Source organism: Populus nigra, chromosome 3, assembly GCF_951802175.1.
Source record: "Populus nigra chromosome 3, ddPopNigr1.1, whole genome shotgun sequence".
NCBI lineage: Eukaryota > Viridiplantae > Streptophyta > Magnoliopsida > Malpighiales > Salicaceae > Populus > Populus nigra.
In genome coordinates, this window is record NC_084854.1 from 27,196,103 (window position 1) to 27,208,734 (window position 12,632).

A 12,632-nucleotide genomic window follows, 5' to 3' on the forward strand; every position below is an offset into this window, starting at 1 on the left:
CTATAACCTAAATAATTTGGAGTCTAGACCGGACTATTACACTACCAAACATATTTTTACACTGAAAAAACCTAGCATTTGAGTTTAAAAACTGTGTATAAAAGGTTTTTTACAATGTATTTATATTCTTTTAGAGTATTAATAAAATCGTTATTTTGTTTTGTTTTTTTTTTAAAGGGAGGTTAAGTATCCAATTAAAGACGAAAAGTATGTAGATTAATAATCGAACGGAGATTGACTTCTTGAGGTTCGCCTGAAATCAATCACCGGTAAAGGAGCGCCCGTTGATTGAAGGAGCAAGTGGGAAAGTGGCAACACGCGGTTAATTAACCTTTCCTAATCCCTACCGTGCGAAATTAATGAAGGAGGTGAGGTGCCTTTTGACCACCCCCACCCCCACCACCCTGGCCCTCCTCGTTCAAATCTCTCTTCCTTTGCTGTAATGTGCTCTGCTCTCCTTTTAATCATCTTTACTGTATTCGTCCCGACACAAAGTACACAACACTAGACAACGCTGTACTGCCATTACCATTTTTAGTATTCTTACAAAAGGGAACCTCTTTCTTTCCCAGAAAAGAAAAGACAAGAAAAATCTTATCGGTCTATCACCTCCCTTCTTTCTGTCTGCAAACAGACAGTCTATTAGTATATTGTCATCATCCCCTGCTTCTCTCCCTACTTCTTCCTTGCTATCTGCTTCTGCTGCTGCTGCTACTGTTGGTTCCTGAAGAATCCAGTTTCTTTCTTTTTCTTCGGGTACAAATTCATTGCTTCTCATCATCTCATGATTATATCATCACATCATCTCTCTCATAATTCCTGCCTGCCTAAACCACAACAACACCTGCACCAGACCATGACATCCTGGAGCTGAAAAAAGAAGAATATGAGGCTGAGGAATTTGGTGTTTGGTTTGCTCTCCCTCTCTGTATTGGCTCCCATTCTTCTTTATATTGATAGTTTCTCCTCTTTCACCCCTTCTTGTAAGTTGTAATCTTTATTCTTCTTTCTCCTCCACAATATTTAACCTTGTCTTCTTTTACCTATCTATCCTCTCTTTCTATTGTGCAGTCAAACAAGAATTCCTCGAAGATGTCACTGCTTTTGTATGTTCAATTCAATCCCATCCCATCTTTTGAAAAAAATTCTCTCACCTTCTTTCTTTAATCTACCCTACTTGGAAAGATTAAATCATAATAATATTCTCCAGCTAATCTCCAAATCTTTTGGTTTTGCAGATTCTCCCTGTCGATACCAGTAATCTAAATGTATTGCCACAGGTATGGCTATCTCTTTATCTTTATTTGCCATTTGTTTAAAAAGTCCTCTTTTTGCTTCTATATCAGTGATGAATTCTTGATCCAACCTCTTCAATTTCTCAATTTAGGATGAATCATCTGCTGTGCTTAAGGAACGCATTGGAATTCTATATACTGATAACAACTCCAAGACCATTCTAACTGACAAAGGTCTGTCCTTTCTCCTTTGTTTTCTTCCCTCCCTCAAAATTTCTTACCTTTCTTGCATTTTTAATTTCGGGTTTATCCTTGTGTTCATTAGATTTGCAGTTGCCTGACACAGGTAGAGCATTATCTGCCACTGATGAGGATGCTCAATCTCGGAAGGATGATATCATCAAACAGGTCATTCAGAGCGCTAATCAGGAAAAGGAGGAGACCCGGACAGACAGGGGAGCTGATCAGGAAAGCCACCAGGTACATTTGATTTAACAAATTTCCTTTCTCTTTTGTTGTTTCTATGTTATTTTTCTTAATGCTATGAGATCATGGGCGTATACAAAAAGTCTTCGTCAGCTCCTTTTTTTAGGATTTTAAATGTAATTTGAGGACTGACTCATTTTTGGTGACGTTTTGCTGAGTTTGATATTCTCTTACCATGTTCATTATTTGTTTTTAAAGCTTAGTCTACTCTAAATGTCAATTACTTCCTGCCATTGGAAATCGTCATAATCTTCTCAAAAGGCTCCCAGTTCCTCTCCGATTCTAATAACTACAAAGTAGAAGATTCTTTTATTGGGTCACATTCCCTCGCAAATCGCAATAGAAGCTAAATGTAGAATTTATCGCTAGAAAGAAGAAATTTCACTTTTCAAGGCTCAAAAGCACACCCACTTGGAATTTGGATGGAAATTTGAATAAAAAGTGAACATGCTGATTGTCAACTCAATCTGTTACTTGTTCTTTATAATTTGAACAATGTTACTATGTGGCAGCCGTGTAGTTCCCAGGATGAATGAATGCCTGCCTGCTGAAGTCCTTTGAGGCTTGAAATACAATTACGGAAAGAAAAAGAATAAAGAAAGTTTTCTATAGCGAAAGTGATTTTGAATCTACAGGTGGACTAAACTTTTTTATCCTTCCGGTTCTTTTTTGCAAGCTTAAGCAACAATCTGCTTTAAACTCAGACAAAGTTGGTGAGAAGGATGCTTTGTTAACTAAAACCAACAAGCAGACAGATCAATCACCTATGCCAGCTGCTTGGGAGCGACAGCTCAGGGATCGGCTTATCAAGGCAAGTGTGTACCTGTCCCTTCCAGCCACGAAGAACAATCGCCGCTTTACAAGGGAGCTTCGAATGCGGATAAAGGAAGTTCAACGCGTACTTGGAGATGCAATCAAAGATTCTGGGATGCCAAAGAAGTAAGCTTCTTTCTAAAACATATCAAAATTGGCTGGCTAACTAAATTGCTCTGTTTGTTTTGTCTATCTTCTGAAAATGGGATTCTCATTGGCTCTTTATGCAGTGCCTATGAAAAATGGAAGGCAATGGACCAATTGTTGGAAAAGGGCAAGCAAATGCAGTATGAAAGTGCTAACGAGGTAAAGAAGCTTCGGGCAATGCTCCACTCGACAGAAGAACAACTCCGAGTGCATAAGAAGCAGACCATGTCCTTTGCTACGATGGTAGAGAAGCTTCGGGCAATGCTCCACTCGACAGAAGAACAACTCCAAGTGCATAAGAAGCAGACCATGTTCTTAACGCAATTAACTGCAAAGACGCTTCCTAAAGGGTTACACTGTCTTCCATTGCGCCTGACAACTGAGTATTACAATTTGAATTCTTCGGAACAGCAATTTCCAAATCAAGAGATATTGGACAACCCTTTGCTTCACCATAGTGCACTATTCTCGGATAATGTTTTGGCGGCAGCAGTGGTTGTAAACTCTACTGTCACCAACTCTAAGGTAAATAAAATATGCCATATCAATATGCTCATTTTGGTTGCCAGGGAGATGTTAGAAAGCCGACGAATATCTAATTAAAAGAAAGCAAAAATAGTTTTCCTTAAAATTTATTATTGAATGTTCCTTTTTCTCCATTTCCTTTAGGTCTTCTGTTTGAGAGGGGGGGGGGGGACATGATAGCATTAGTGAAGTTGTTTTCTTACATGTATTTGAGACCTTTGATTTTAATTGACACCCTTAAACTGACTGTGTGAGTTGACATATCTGCAGCACCCTTCGAAGCTTGTTTTCCACCTTGTTAGTGATAGACTCAACTATGCGGCAATGAAGATGTGGTTTCTAGTAAATCCACCAGGCAAAGCCACTATTCAGGTCCAGAACATTGACGAATTTACATGGTTAAATTCAAGTTATAGTCCTGTTCTGAAGCAGTTGCATTCTCAGTCAATGATTGATTATTACTTCCGAGCACATAGTGCCAATTCTGATTCGAATTTGAAGTACCGGAACCCAAAGTACTTGTCCATCCTGAACCATCTTCGCTTTTACCTGCCAGAGATTTTCCCAAAGCTCAACAAGGTGTTATTCTTAGATGATGATATAGTGGTGCAGAAGGATCTTACTGGCCTTTGGTCCCTTGATTTGAAGGGTAATGTGAATGGTGCAGTAGAGACCTGTAGAGAAAGCTTTCATCGCTTTGATACATATCTCAACTTCTCAAATCCTCTTATATCAAATAATTTTGATCCCCGCGCTTGTGGATGGGCATATGGAATGAACTTGTTTGATTTGGAGGAATGGAAGAGGCAAAACATCACTGATGTATATCATTCATGGCAGAAGCTGGTAAGCGACCTTCTTGAAGATGCATTTTTATGCAGAGTGTTCCAAGTTTAATGGAATTCAAGATCGGTATCTTTTGCAACCAGACAGCTGGCTCTAGTTCAAAATTGGGACATTAGGCCTGCATTCACGCAATAAATTCTTAAATCTTAAATATTTTATGCTGGAAAAGCTCACTCTGATTGTCCTCTGTTGTTTTGGGTTCTAAAGAAAACTTTGTTTGTGAACAGAACCATGACAGACAATTATGGAAGTTGGGGACTCTGCCACCTGGCCTCATTACTCTTTGGAAACGGACTCATCCCCTTGATCGACGTTGGCATGTTCTGGGCCTTGGCTATAACCCCAATGTCAGCCAAATAGAAATTGAACGAGGTGCTGTTATACATTATAATGGCAACATGAAACCATGGCTTGAGATAGGCATACCCAAGTATCGAAAATACTGGGCAAAATACGTTGATTATGTTAATGTTTTTTTGCGAGAGTGCAACATCAATCCATAGAATGGTCCTCGTGGTGTAATCCAGTTATTGGGGCTCCATACACATGCTGTGCCACCTTTTTTACAGGTCTGCATCACTTTGTAGGCTCTTCCACACATCCTGTGCCAGCGATTTTACAGGTCTGCAGGACTTGGTAGGTTGTTTTGTTATCTAAGTAGAAGCTTGAGCTTAATTTTTTCTGTATACAATCCCCCCTCCCCCCCTCTTGTTTCTTTTCCCTTTTTCTATGATAGGCTGAGGACTACTGTGCATGTTAGTTGATGTTGGTACCTTGATTACATATCTGCCATTCAGCAGGTGTATTTGTAAATGATTGCAACCGAACAAAGAAAAAAAAAAAGAGACAGTAGTTGGTTGAGTTTGTGCCTGTAATCTGATATCGGCCTGATCGTGTGTGAATCTCCAAGTCCATTGGCATCCTTTGCTGAAGCAATGATGAATCCTTTATTTTTATTTTTATTTTATTTTGTAATCTGATCTAGTACTTGCCGTCTTTGTCAAGAGAGGAGATGGTTAAATGCAGTGAATTTAAGAGAAGAAAAATATGCATGTAGCATCTTTTGTGATAACGGGTTGCTACATTCTGGAATATGGCAGTTGCTTTTGATTTCTCGAATGGATTCATTTCATTTACTGTATGTGATAGAAGTAACATTTGGAAACCCTATCGTGATACCTGTATTAATTATTTATGTGGTGAATTGGAACAATTGTAGCTTTGTAGTTTCCTTTTCTTGCTGGTGTAGCAATGTGAAGGTCCGTTCGTAAGCATCCAGAGCTATATCGATTGACAATCCTCTCTTTTTTTGGGTTGATGGGTGATGTAGACGGAAACAACACAGGGTATAAACACATTATTTTTTTAAGAGAATGGATCACTCATAAATCTCAATTCACAACTAAAAGTTTTACAAATAAAATAAAAAAGAAAACCTGAAAATAAAGTAAAAGAAAATAAGTTATTAAGCATAATATTTAATTTTCTGAACTAAACAAGAAATTAAGGTTCACGTTAAGATATCTATCGTCTCCCAAATCACGTTAGACTCAACTCTCCCTGCGTAGACTTGTCTGAGCTTGACAGTTTATATTCACGAATTCCATATTCCCTGAGATTTTCCAAGCATATGCCATAGCTTGCAAGACAAATGAAGTATCAATTGCGTGCTTCTTTCTCTGAGATAAGTCGAACATGCGGATTGAATAAGGAACCCCACCCTCATGTTAAATAAATACGAATGTTTAGACGAGATTGATTCGTTGCAGAAACAGGAACCGGTATGGCAGACTCCCTAATTTTCTCTAGTCTTTTGCGAGGCCTCGATCGGACAAGATCATGGAGGAGGCTAGCAAGCAGTCCTATTAATCAAATTCTACGTGGAAAAGATAAGTGTGTCTCTGACCTCGCTCTCCCTGGTCAAATGATGATACCATGTTAACCAATATTGTGCTTGCATTGAACTTGAAGACTAAGTTTCTTCACCTATCTATCCATGTGATATGTATGGAGGTAATTGCTGTGATGCAGCCTTAATGTTTTACATTACAGTTGAGTAAATGGACAAGGTTTGCAAACAAAACTCAACTTATCCATTCTGCGTACCGTCTCTTTATAGAAAGTTAGGTTCAGAAAAGTTTCTTAAAGTATTTAATATATATTTTATTTCTTGAAACTTCAGTACATCTCGGCTTTTTGCAGCCTTTTCAGTAAAGCTTAACAAGAACTCCGTAAGGCCTTGGGTTTGGCCCAATAACCCAAAGCCTGAAGTCCAACCAGACCTCATAAGTCATAACCCATGTGTGTTTCTATATATATATATATATATATAGAAGATCTCTTAATTTGCCAAAATAATAGCAGTAATTATGCAGACAAACGTTCGTCTTTCATCCTCTTTGTTGCTATGTATTAGCAAAGGGTGGGTGTGATAGTTCCATTTAAGATTATGATAGGATTTAAGGTTCATACTGGTGGACCGTTTAAGGAATAGTAAGGTTTTTTTTGGGTCTTGTTAAATTTATTTTGTATATAAAATTTAGTTTTGAGTATTTTTTTTATTGGTTGATGAGTAGGATGTCAGTAATATAATATGTAAGATAAGCATACTTGTTTTGTACATCATTTGATATGATACCTTTGATATACATGTTTTATTCTGTACTTGATTTATGTAATTGTCATGACCTGAATCTTGGATCCATAACCGGCAACACAGAAGCGATTTTGAAATTAGACCTCATATCGAACATATCAAAAAAAAAGTTATTAAAAATACATAGCATTTCATAATATTCAGAAATATTATATTATTCAAAACGAGTGAAACCAAGTGATAGTTCAAGACTTCTCATTAGTAATTTAAACCAAAACACAAATCCATAATACTCATTACATTATGAAAATTCAAACTTAATTAAAATAAGGTAATAATGGAGCGTCTAAAACATCGAATCAAAACTAAAAGGAAAGCCTCGTGAAACAAACAAGGTATACCGACCAAAACTGAAGAACAAGAACACTCAACAAAGTCTACCTGTTAACAAAAACTAAGAACCTGAAATATTATTAAAAATAAGAGGTGAGTTCAACTAACTCGGTGAGGGAATAATATTTAATATACATTTTAGATATTAATAGTTTGCAGGTCGATTTATCTTGATATACATATACATATTAAGTATATTATTATGAAGTAGTGGAATACATGTCAAAAATCAGATGACACCCACTGTGGAAGGATCAGTCGCCACAGGCTGATGCCTCTCTCATCGGCTAGGTATACGAAATACTATGTGCACATAAGCTAACTACTCTCCGTTAGTATGAAGTTATTGACAAGTCCTATATCAAGACATAATAAATATTCATAAAATCATCACAGAAATGTATATTATATCAAATAGAATTTAGTTCAATAGAATGCGAGTGCAAATTGAAGAATAAATGAGTACTTAAAAAATAAAGCAACATATATAAATATTCAAGAGATTAATTAGTCGTACTCATCATAAAATCAACATACATATTTATTTATATTATGTACATATTAAAGATTATCTCATTCAATAAAAAAATATAAAACTAAAAGGAATATCAGATAAAAGACTTGAAAATTCTATTGAACCTACAACAAATATACTAAATATACTAAAAAAAACAGCTCAAAACAACACAAATAAAAGATTCCAATGCATAAAAGAAAACCAGGTTTAGTCTCCTAAGTTTAGGGACAAATAATAATTTTCCAAAATATGGACCAAAATGTAATTTTACCAAAATTAGAGGACCAAACTGTAAATACATAACCATACTAAGATTTCACCCATAAACCATCCTCAATTCTGCACAGAACAAACTAGGGACCAAACTGTATTTTTTTAAAATTTTGGGGACTAAAATGTAAATTCCTAAAATTAAGGGACCAAACTGAAAATATTCCATATCAATTATTAAACTGAGATTCATCATCCTTAACCTTATAATAACACTGTACAGATTCCCAAAATACATTAGGGGTCAAATTATAATATTTTCAAAGTTTAGGGACTAAACTATAATTTTCATAAATCAAAGATCAAAATAAAATTTCATCATCTTCAACCTCAAGACCATTCTGTCCAGATTTTCCCGCAAAGTTAAAATAAATTTCTTAACCCATAAAAATCAATTTACACAAATCAACTCACAAATCCTTATTTCTAATAACAAACTTCAAATCAATCACTTAACCTGAAATCCCTAATAATCATGAACCAATCTTAACAACATAAATTTTATATCCTTATAAACCCTAATTTCTTCTTTAATCCTTCCATAAACAAACCATAATAAAAGGTAATATGAGAAGAAGCAACTTATTTGTTATTTCAACCTTTCTTGAACAAAAAAATTAAAGATAAAAAACAAAAATCATTGTTTTAATGAGGGGAGGGTCACGACGACCACAAGAATTAGAAGAGAGAAAAACAATTCTTTTACAACTTTTTTTAATATACCTAGGTTAACTTATGTTGGGTTTGGGATGACTTGGACTTGAATTTAGACTAAAAGTTTGGGTCTTATAGTAACCATATTCATTTATCTTAAAATGTATATTAACATATATTATAAATATTACCTCTTAATGAGTGTTTGGATTCACCCCTCCATCCATATTTTTTCAGGTCTTTAATTTAATTTCAGTAGCATGATCTTTTGGCTGTGTTACTCCTGCTTCTTGAGTCGGTATACCTTGTTTGTTTCTCGAGACCATTAATTTATTTTTTATTTGTTATTTATAGATACTTCACTGAATGATTTTAACTATGTTTTGAATTCGTTTTGGATTATTTATGAAAGAGATGGATTTTAATTTATTTACTAAATTTCTAAGTTTTGGATATTTTGTTTTATGTCATGCTTTTTTATAATTTTTATGATATCAAATATGTAAGTTTTAAGGTTTAGTGTATGCAGAGCATCTTGAGATGCTATGTTTGCATTGCTGGTCATGGGTTTGGATAGTGACAAACTCTAATTGCTGAAAAATAACTAATAATATTAAAAAGATAATATAAGATAGTTGTATGATCAGAACTAAGAACTACTCCTGAAACTCGAACTCCTTAAAGTCAGAAGTGCTAATCATGTCAGCTTCTGTTTTTGACTTTAATTAGAGGACTCTGCCTTGACTTTGAAATCCTTCGTTCTCATCACCTCCCCCAACACTACAAATCCGATCAGCTCAAGTTAATTAACACCAATGGCTCTAGCTATCATGAGCTGCAGCAGCAGGAACGTCTCCAAATATGTAGACGCGGTTACAAAAGGGCTGTTCAGCTATGGAAATGGCCTTCAACGACTTGGACCCCGAGACTTTCTTCGAATTGGCTAGGCTGGCAGGCAAAGCCTCAAGCGGTGGTAACGATTGCCAGGCTGCTTTCAAGAGAATTCATTCACCAACAGTACTGGCAAAAGCGAACCAAGACTTGATGAATCTATGTGAAATATGTGGTGTTGTTGCTAAATTATTTACTGGGACAGTGTATAATTAATATTCTGTGGCATTTAATTGTCTTGTATTAATAATAATTAATTAAGTAGTAGCTCGAGATTTAGGTTTTAATTAATATAATTCCATGATAATTTGTGAGTGATATTATAATCAATGTTAGTTAGGTGTCCTGCCCTCTCCAATGTTTTTGAAGTGGTATAGTCTCTATAAAGCCATCTTACTTTGTAGTAATTAAGTTATATAATGGATGGACTTTTTTCAGGACATATAATATACTGCTAACGGTCAAGAATAGTGAGGGCTAGCCAACAGCGATGCTGAAAGGCCCAAGATACCCGTTCATCTTGAATGTTCAAGTGCTGTAAAGGGTTTTTTTTTTTTTTAGATTTTCTAATTGTTTAGCTTGGTTTTCAGGTTTAATTAAAGAGTTGTAAGCTTAGAATATTAAAAATAAATATTCAATAATAAAATTATGAATTGACATTTATGTTGTTAGTATATATATATTAATTGGTTGATTACATGTGACATGTAAGATATTGTAGGGTTTGTGTGAAGCACTGCGTAGTCCATTAACTACAAGCAGTGTGTGTGTGTGTGTGTGTTGCAGAGAATCTGCAGTCAGTTACAGCAAGTAGAGTTTAACTCTACTACAATCTTATCAACCTACAACCTTATCCTAATCCTTATCTCTTAGAAATTTAAATTCAAATAGTATATACATGGATACTTGCTTACATGCCCCCTCAAGATGGACGGGGATTGATGAGTCCAATCTTGTCTTTAAGCAGCCAAAACAGTGAGCGAGGTAAGGATTTTGTCAGCGCATCAGCTAATTGATCTTGTGAAGACATATGAGACACTCTTAGGGTACCTGATTGTACTCTCTGACGAATGAAGTGAAAATCAATAGCAACATGTTTTATCCTTGAGTGGAACACAGGATTTAAGCTCAGCTGGGTGGCACAAATGTTGTCACAATAGATTACTGGAGCATTATTTACTGGAAAATGTAGCTCTGTCAGGAGAGAGCAAATCCAGCTAATTTCTGCTGCTGTGTCAGCTACCGCTCGGTATTCTGCTTCAGTGGAAGAGCGGGCGATTGAGTGTTGCTTTTTTGACGACCAGGAGATGGGATTCTGACCAAGATAAATTATGTAGGCACTGGTGGAAGATAAGTCGTCCTTGTTCCCCCCCCAGTCTGCATCAGAGAAGGCATGGACTGAAGGTGGTGAATGACGATATAGTAGCAGACATTCTTGTACAGTGCCCTGCAGATAGCGTAAGACACGTTTCACCATTTGCCAATGAATGTTTGTTGGCTTATGCATGAATTGTGAAAGTTTGTTGACAGCAAAACAGATGTCTGGACGAGTGAGAGATAGATACTGAAGACTTCCAAGTGTGGCACGATAGGTGGTCGGATCATCCATTGGAACACCCATGTGCAATGTCAAGGTGCAGCCAGGAGGCAGAGGTGTAGAAGTATGTTTTGCAAGAGCCATATTGTTGCGTTGTAGGAGGTCCATAATATATCTTTTTTGAGAAAGGAGCAAACCACTTGTAGAATGAGTTTGAACCTCAATGCCTAAGAAATGAGTAAGGGAACCCAAGTCTTTTAACGAGAAGCGAGCTGCTAAACTTTTGATGAACTGGTTAACATTGTGAGCATGATTTCCTGTAACTATGATGTCGTCAACATATACCAACATATAAATAAGACATGAGTCGTTCTTGTCGATGAAGAGTGAAGTCTCTGCGAGGGAGTTGGAAAAACCAGAGGTAGTCAGAAACCCCTTTAACTCTTCATACCATGCACGAGGCGCCTGCTTTAGCCCATAAATAGCCTTTCGAAGCTTGCAGACAAAGTCAGCTTTGTCCAGATCAGAAAAACCTGGAGGTTGGGCCATGTAAACATCTTCAGTAAGGGTACCTTGAAGGAAGGTGTTGTCGATGTCTAGTTGGCGAAGCTGCCAACCATTGCTGACAGCAATGCTCAGAACAAGGCGAATTGTTGTTGGTTTTACCACAGGGCTAAAAGTCTCGTGGTAGTCAAGGCCAGGACGTTGATTAAATCCTTTCGCCACAAGTCTGGCTTTGTAGCGAGCCACGGTTTCATCAGTGTGTCCTTTGAGCCTGAAAATCCATTTACAACCAACCACATTAGAAGCACAAGCAGGAGGGACTAAAGTCCAAGTTCCATTACTGATCAAAGCATTATATTCCTCAACCATGGCAGAGTACCACCTGGGGTCATGAGTGGCTTGGGCAAGGGTGGTTGGTTCTGTGATGTCACGGGTGAGTTGGGTGGTGAATGCGAGTTTTTGGATTGGTTTACGAATGTTGTTTTTGGATCGAGTAGTCATAGAATGACTGGATAGAGTATTAGTTTGTGAGGAGATAGGTAGTGTTTGGGTGGAAGTTTGGGGTGGAGGAATGGTAGTGGACAAGGTAGGCAGGGAAGATGTGGTTGATTAGGTTGCAGGTATTGGTGTTGGTGGAATGATAATTGGCGGAGGAAATGTGGCATTGATAGTGCAGATATCAGGCGCAGCCGATGAAGAGTGTGTGAAGGTGCATGAGGTGTTGTTTGAACTGAGATTGTCGGTGGAATCCATATGTATATGGCAGTGGATTTCAATGTAGTGTCTGTAGTATGTAAAGAATTATAAGGAAAAATATGCTCATGAAATGTTACATGCCTAGACACCATAATTTTAGAGGAGGTGGGTTCATAGCACAAATATGCACTTTGCGACAAAGAATAACCGAGGAAAATGCATGGTTTGGACCGGGGTTCTAACTTATGTGCATTGTAAGGATGAAGCCAAGGATAACATAAGCAACCAAAAACTCTAAGTTTTTCATAATGTGGTGAGCGTTGAAAAATAACATCATAAGGTGAATGAGTATTTAACGTTGGAGTGGGCATGCGATTAATTAGATAAATTGCGGTGGCAAAGGCATATGACCAAAAAGAAAGTGGTAATGATGCATGAGTTAAAAGCGTGAGACCGGTTTCCACAATATGTCTATGACGACGCTCAGCAAAACCATTATGTTCAGGAGTGTGTGGGGGTGTT

The 12,632-nt window shown here is 37.0% G+C and overlaps 1 protein-coding gene across 3 annotated transcripts; it reads left to right on the forward strand.

Moving 5' to 3' along the window:
- Window positions 1–408: 408 nt before the first annotated feature.
- LOC133689052 (probable galacturonosyltransferase 4) lies at window positions 409–5,278 on the forward strand. 3 transcript variants are annotated; one of them, XM_062108765.1, is made up of 9 exons: window positions 409–983; window positions 1,072–1,106; window positions 1,239–1,280; window positions 1,388–1,469; window positions 1,561–1,715; window positions 2,398–2,660; window positions 2,765–3,206; window positions 3,477–4,052; window positions 4,280–5,278. In XM_062108765.1, the coding sequence occupies exons 1-9, from the start codon at window positions 887–889 to the stop codon at window positions 4,553–4,555; spliced, it is 1,968 nt and encodes a 655-aa protein (XP_061964749.1). In that variant the 5' UTR covers window positions 409–886; the 3' UTR covers window positions 4,556–5,278. The 3 variants fall into 3 exon arrangements, with proteins under 3 accessions (XP_061964749.1, XP_061964750.1, XP_061964751.1); XM_062108766.1 differs by having other exon boundaries at window positions 2,404–2,660; XM_062108767.1 differs by having other exon boundaries at window positions 1,582–1,715.
- The last annotated feature ends 7,354 nt before the right edge of the window (window positions 5,279–12,632 follow it).

Excerpts from the sequence above, each read along its gene's own strand:
- LOC133689052 (XM_062108765.1), top strand. The coding sequence starts at position 887 with ATGAGGCTGAGGAATTTGGTGTTTGGTTTGCTCTCCCTCTCTGTATTG. Across the intron at positions 1,281-1,387 it reads ATCTAAATGTATTGCCACAG|GATGAATCATCTGCTGTGCT; the intron begins GTATGGCTATCT and ends TTCTCAATTTAG. Across the intron at positions 1,716-2,397 it reads CTGATCAGGAAAGCCACCAG|CTTAAGCAACAATCTGCTTT; the intron begins GTACATTTGATT and ends CTTTTTTGCAAG.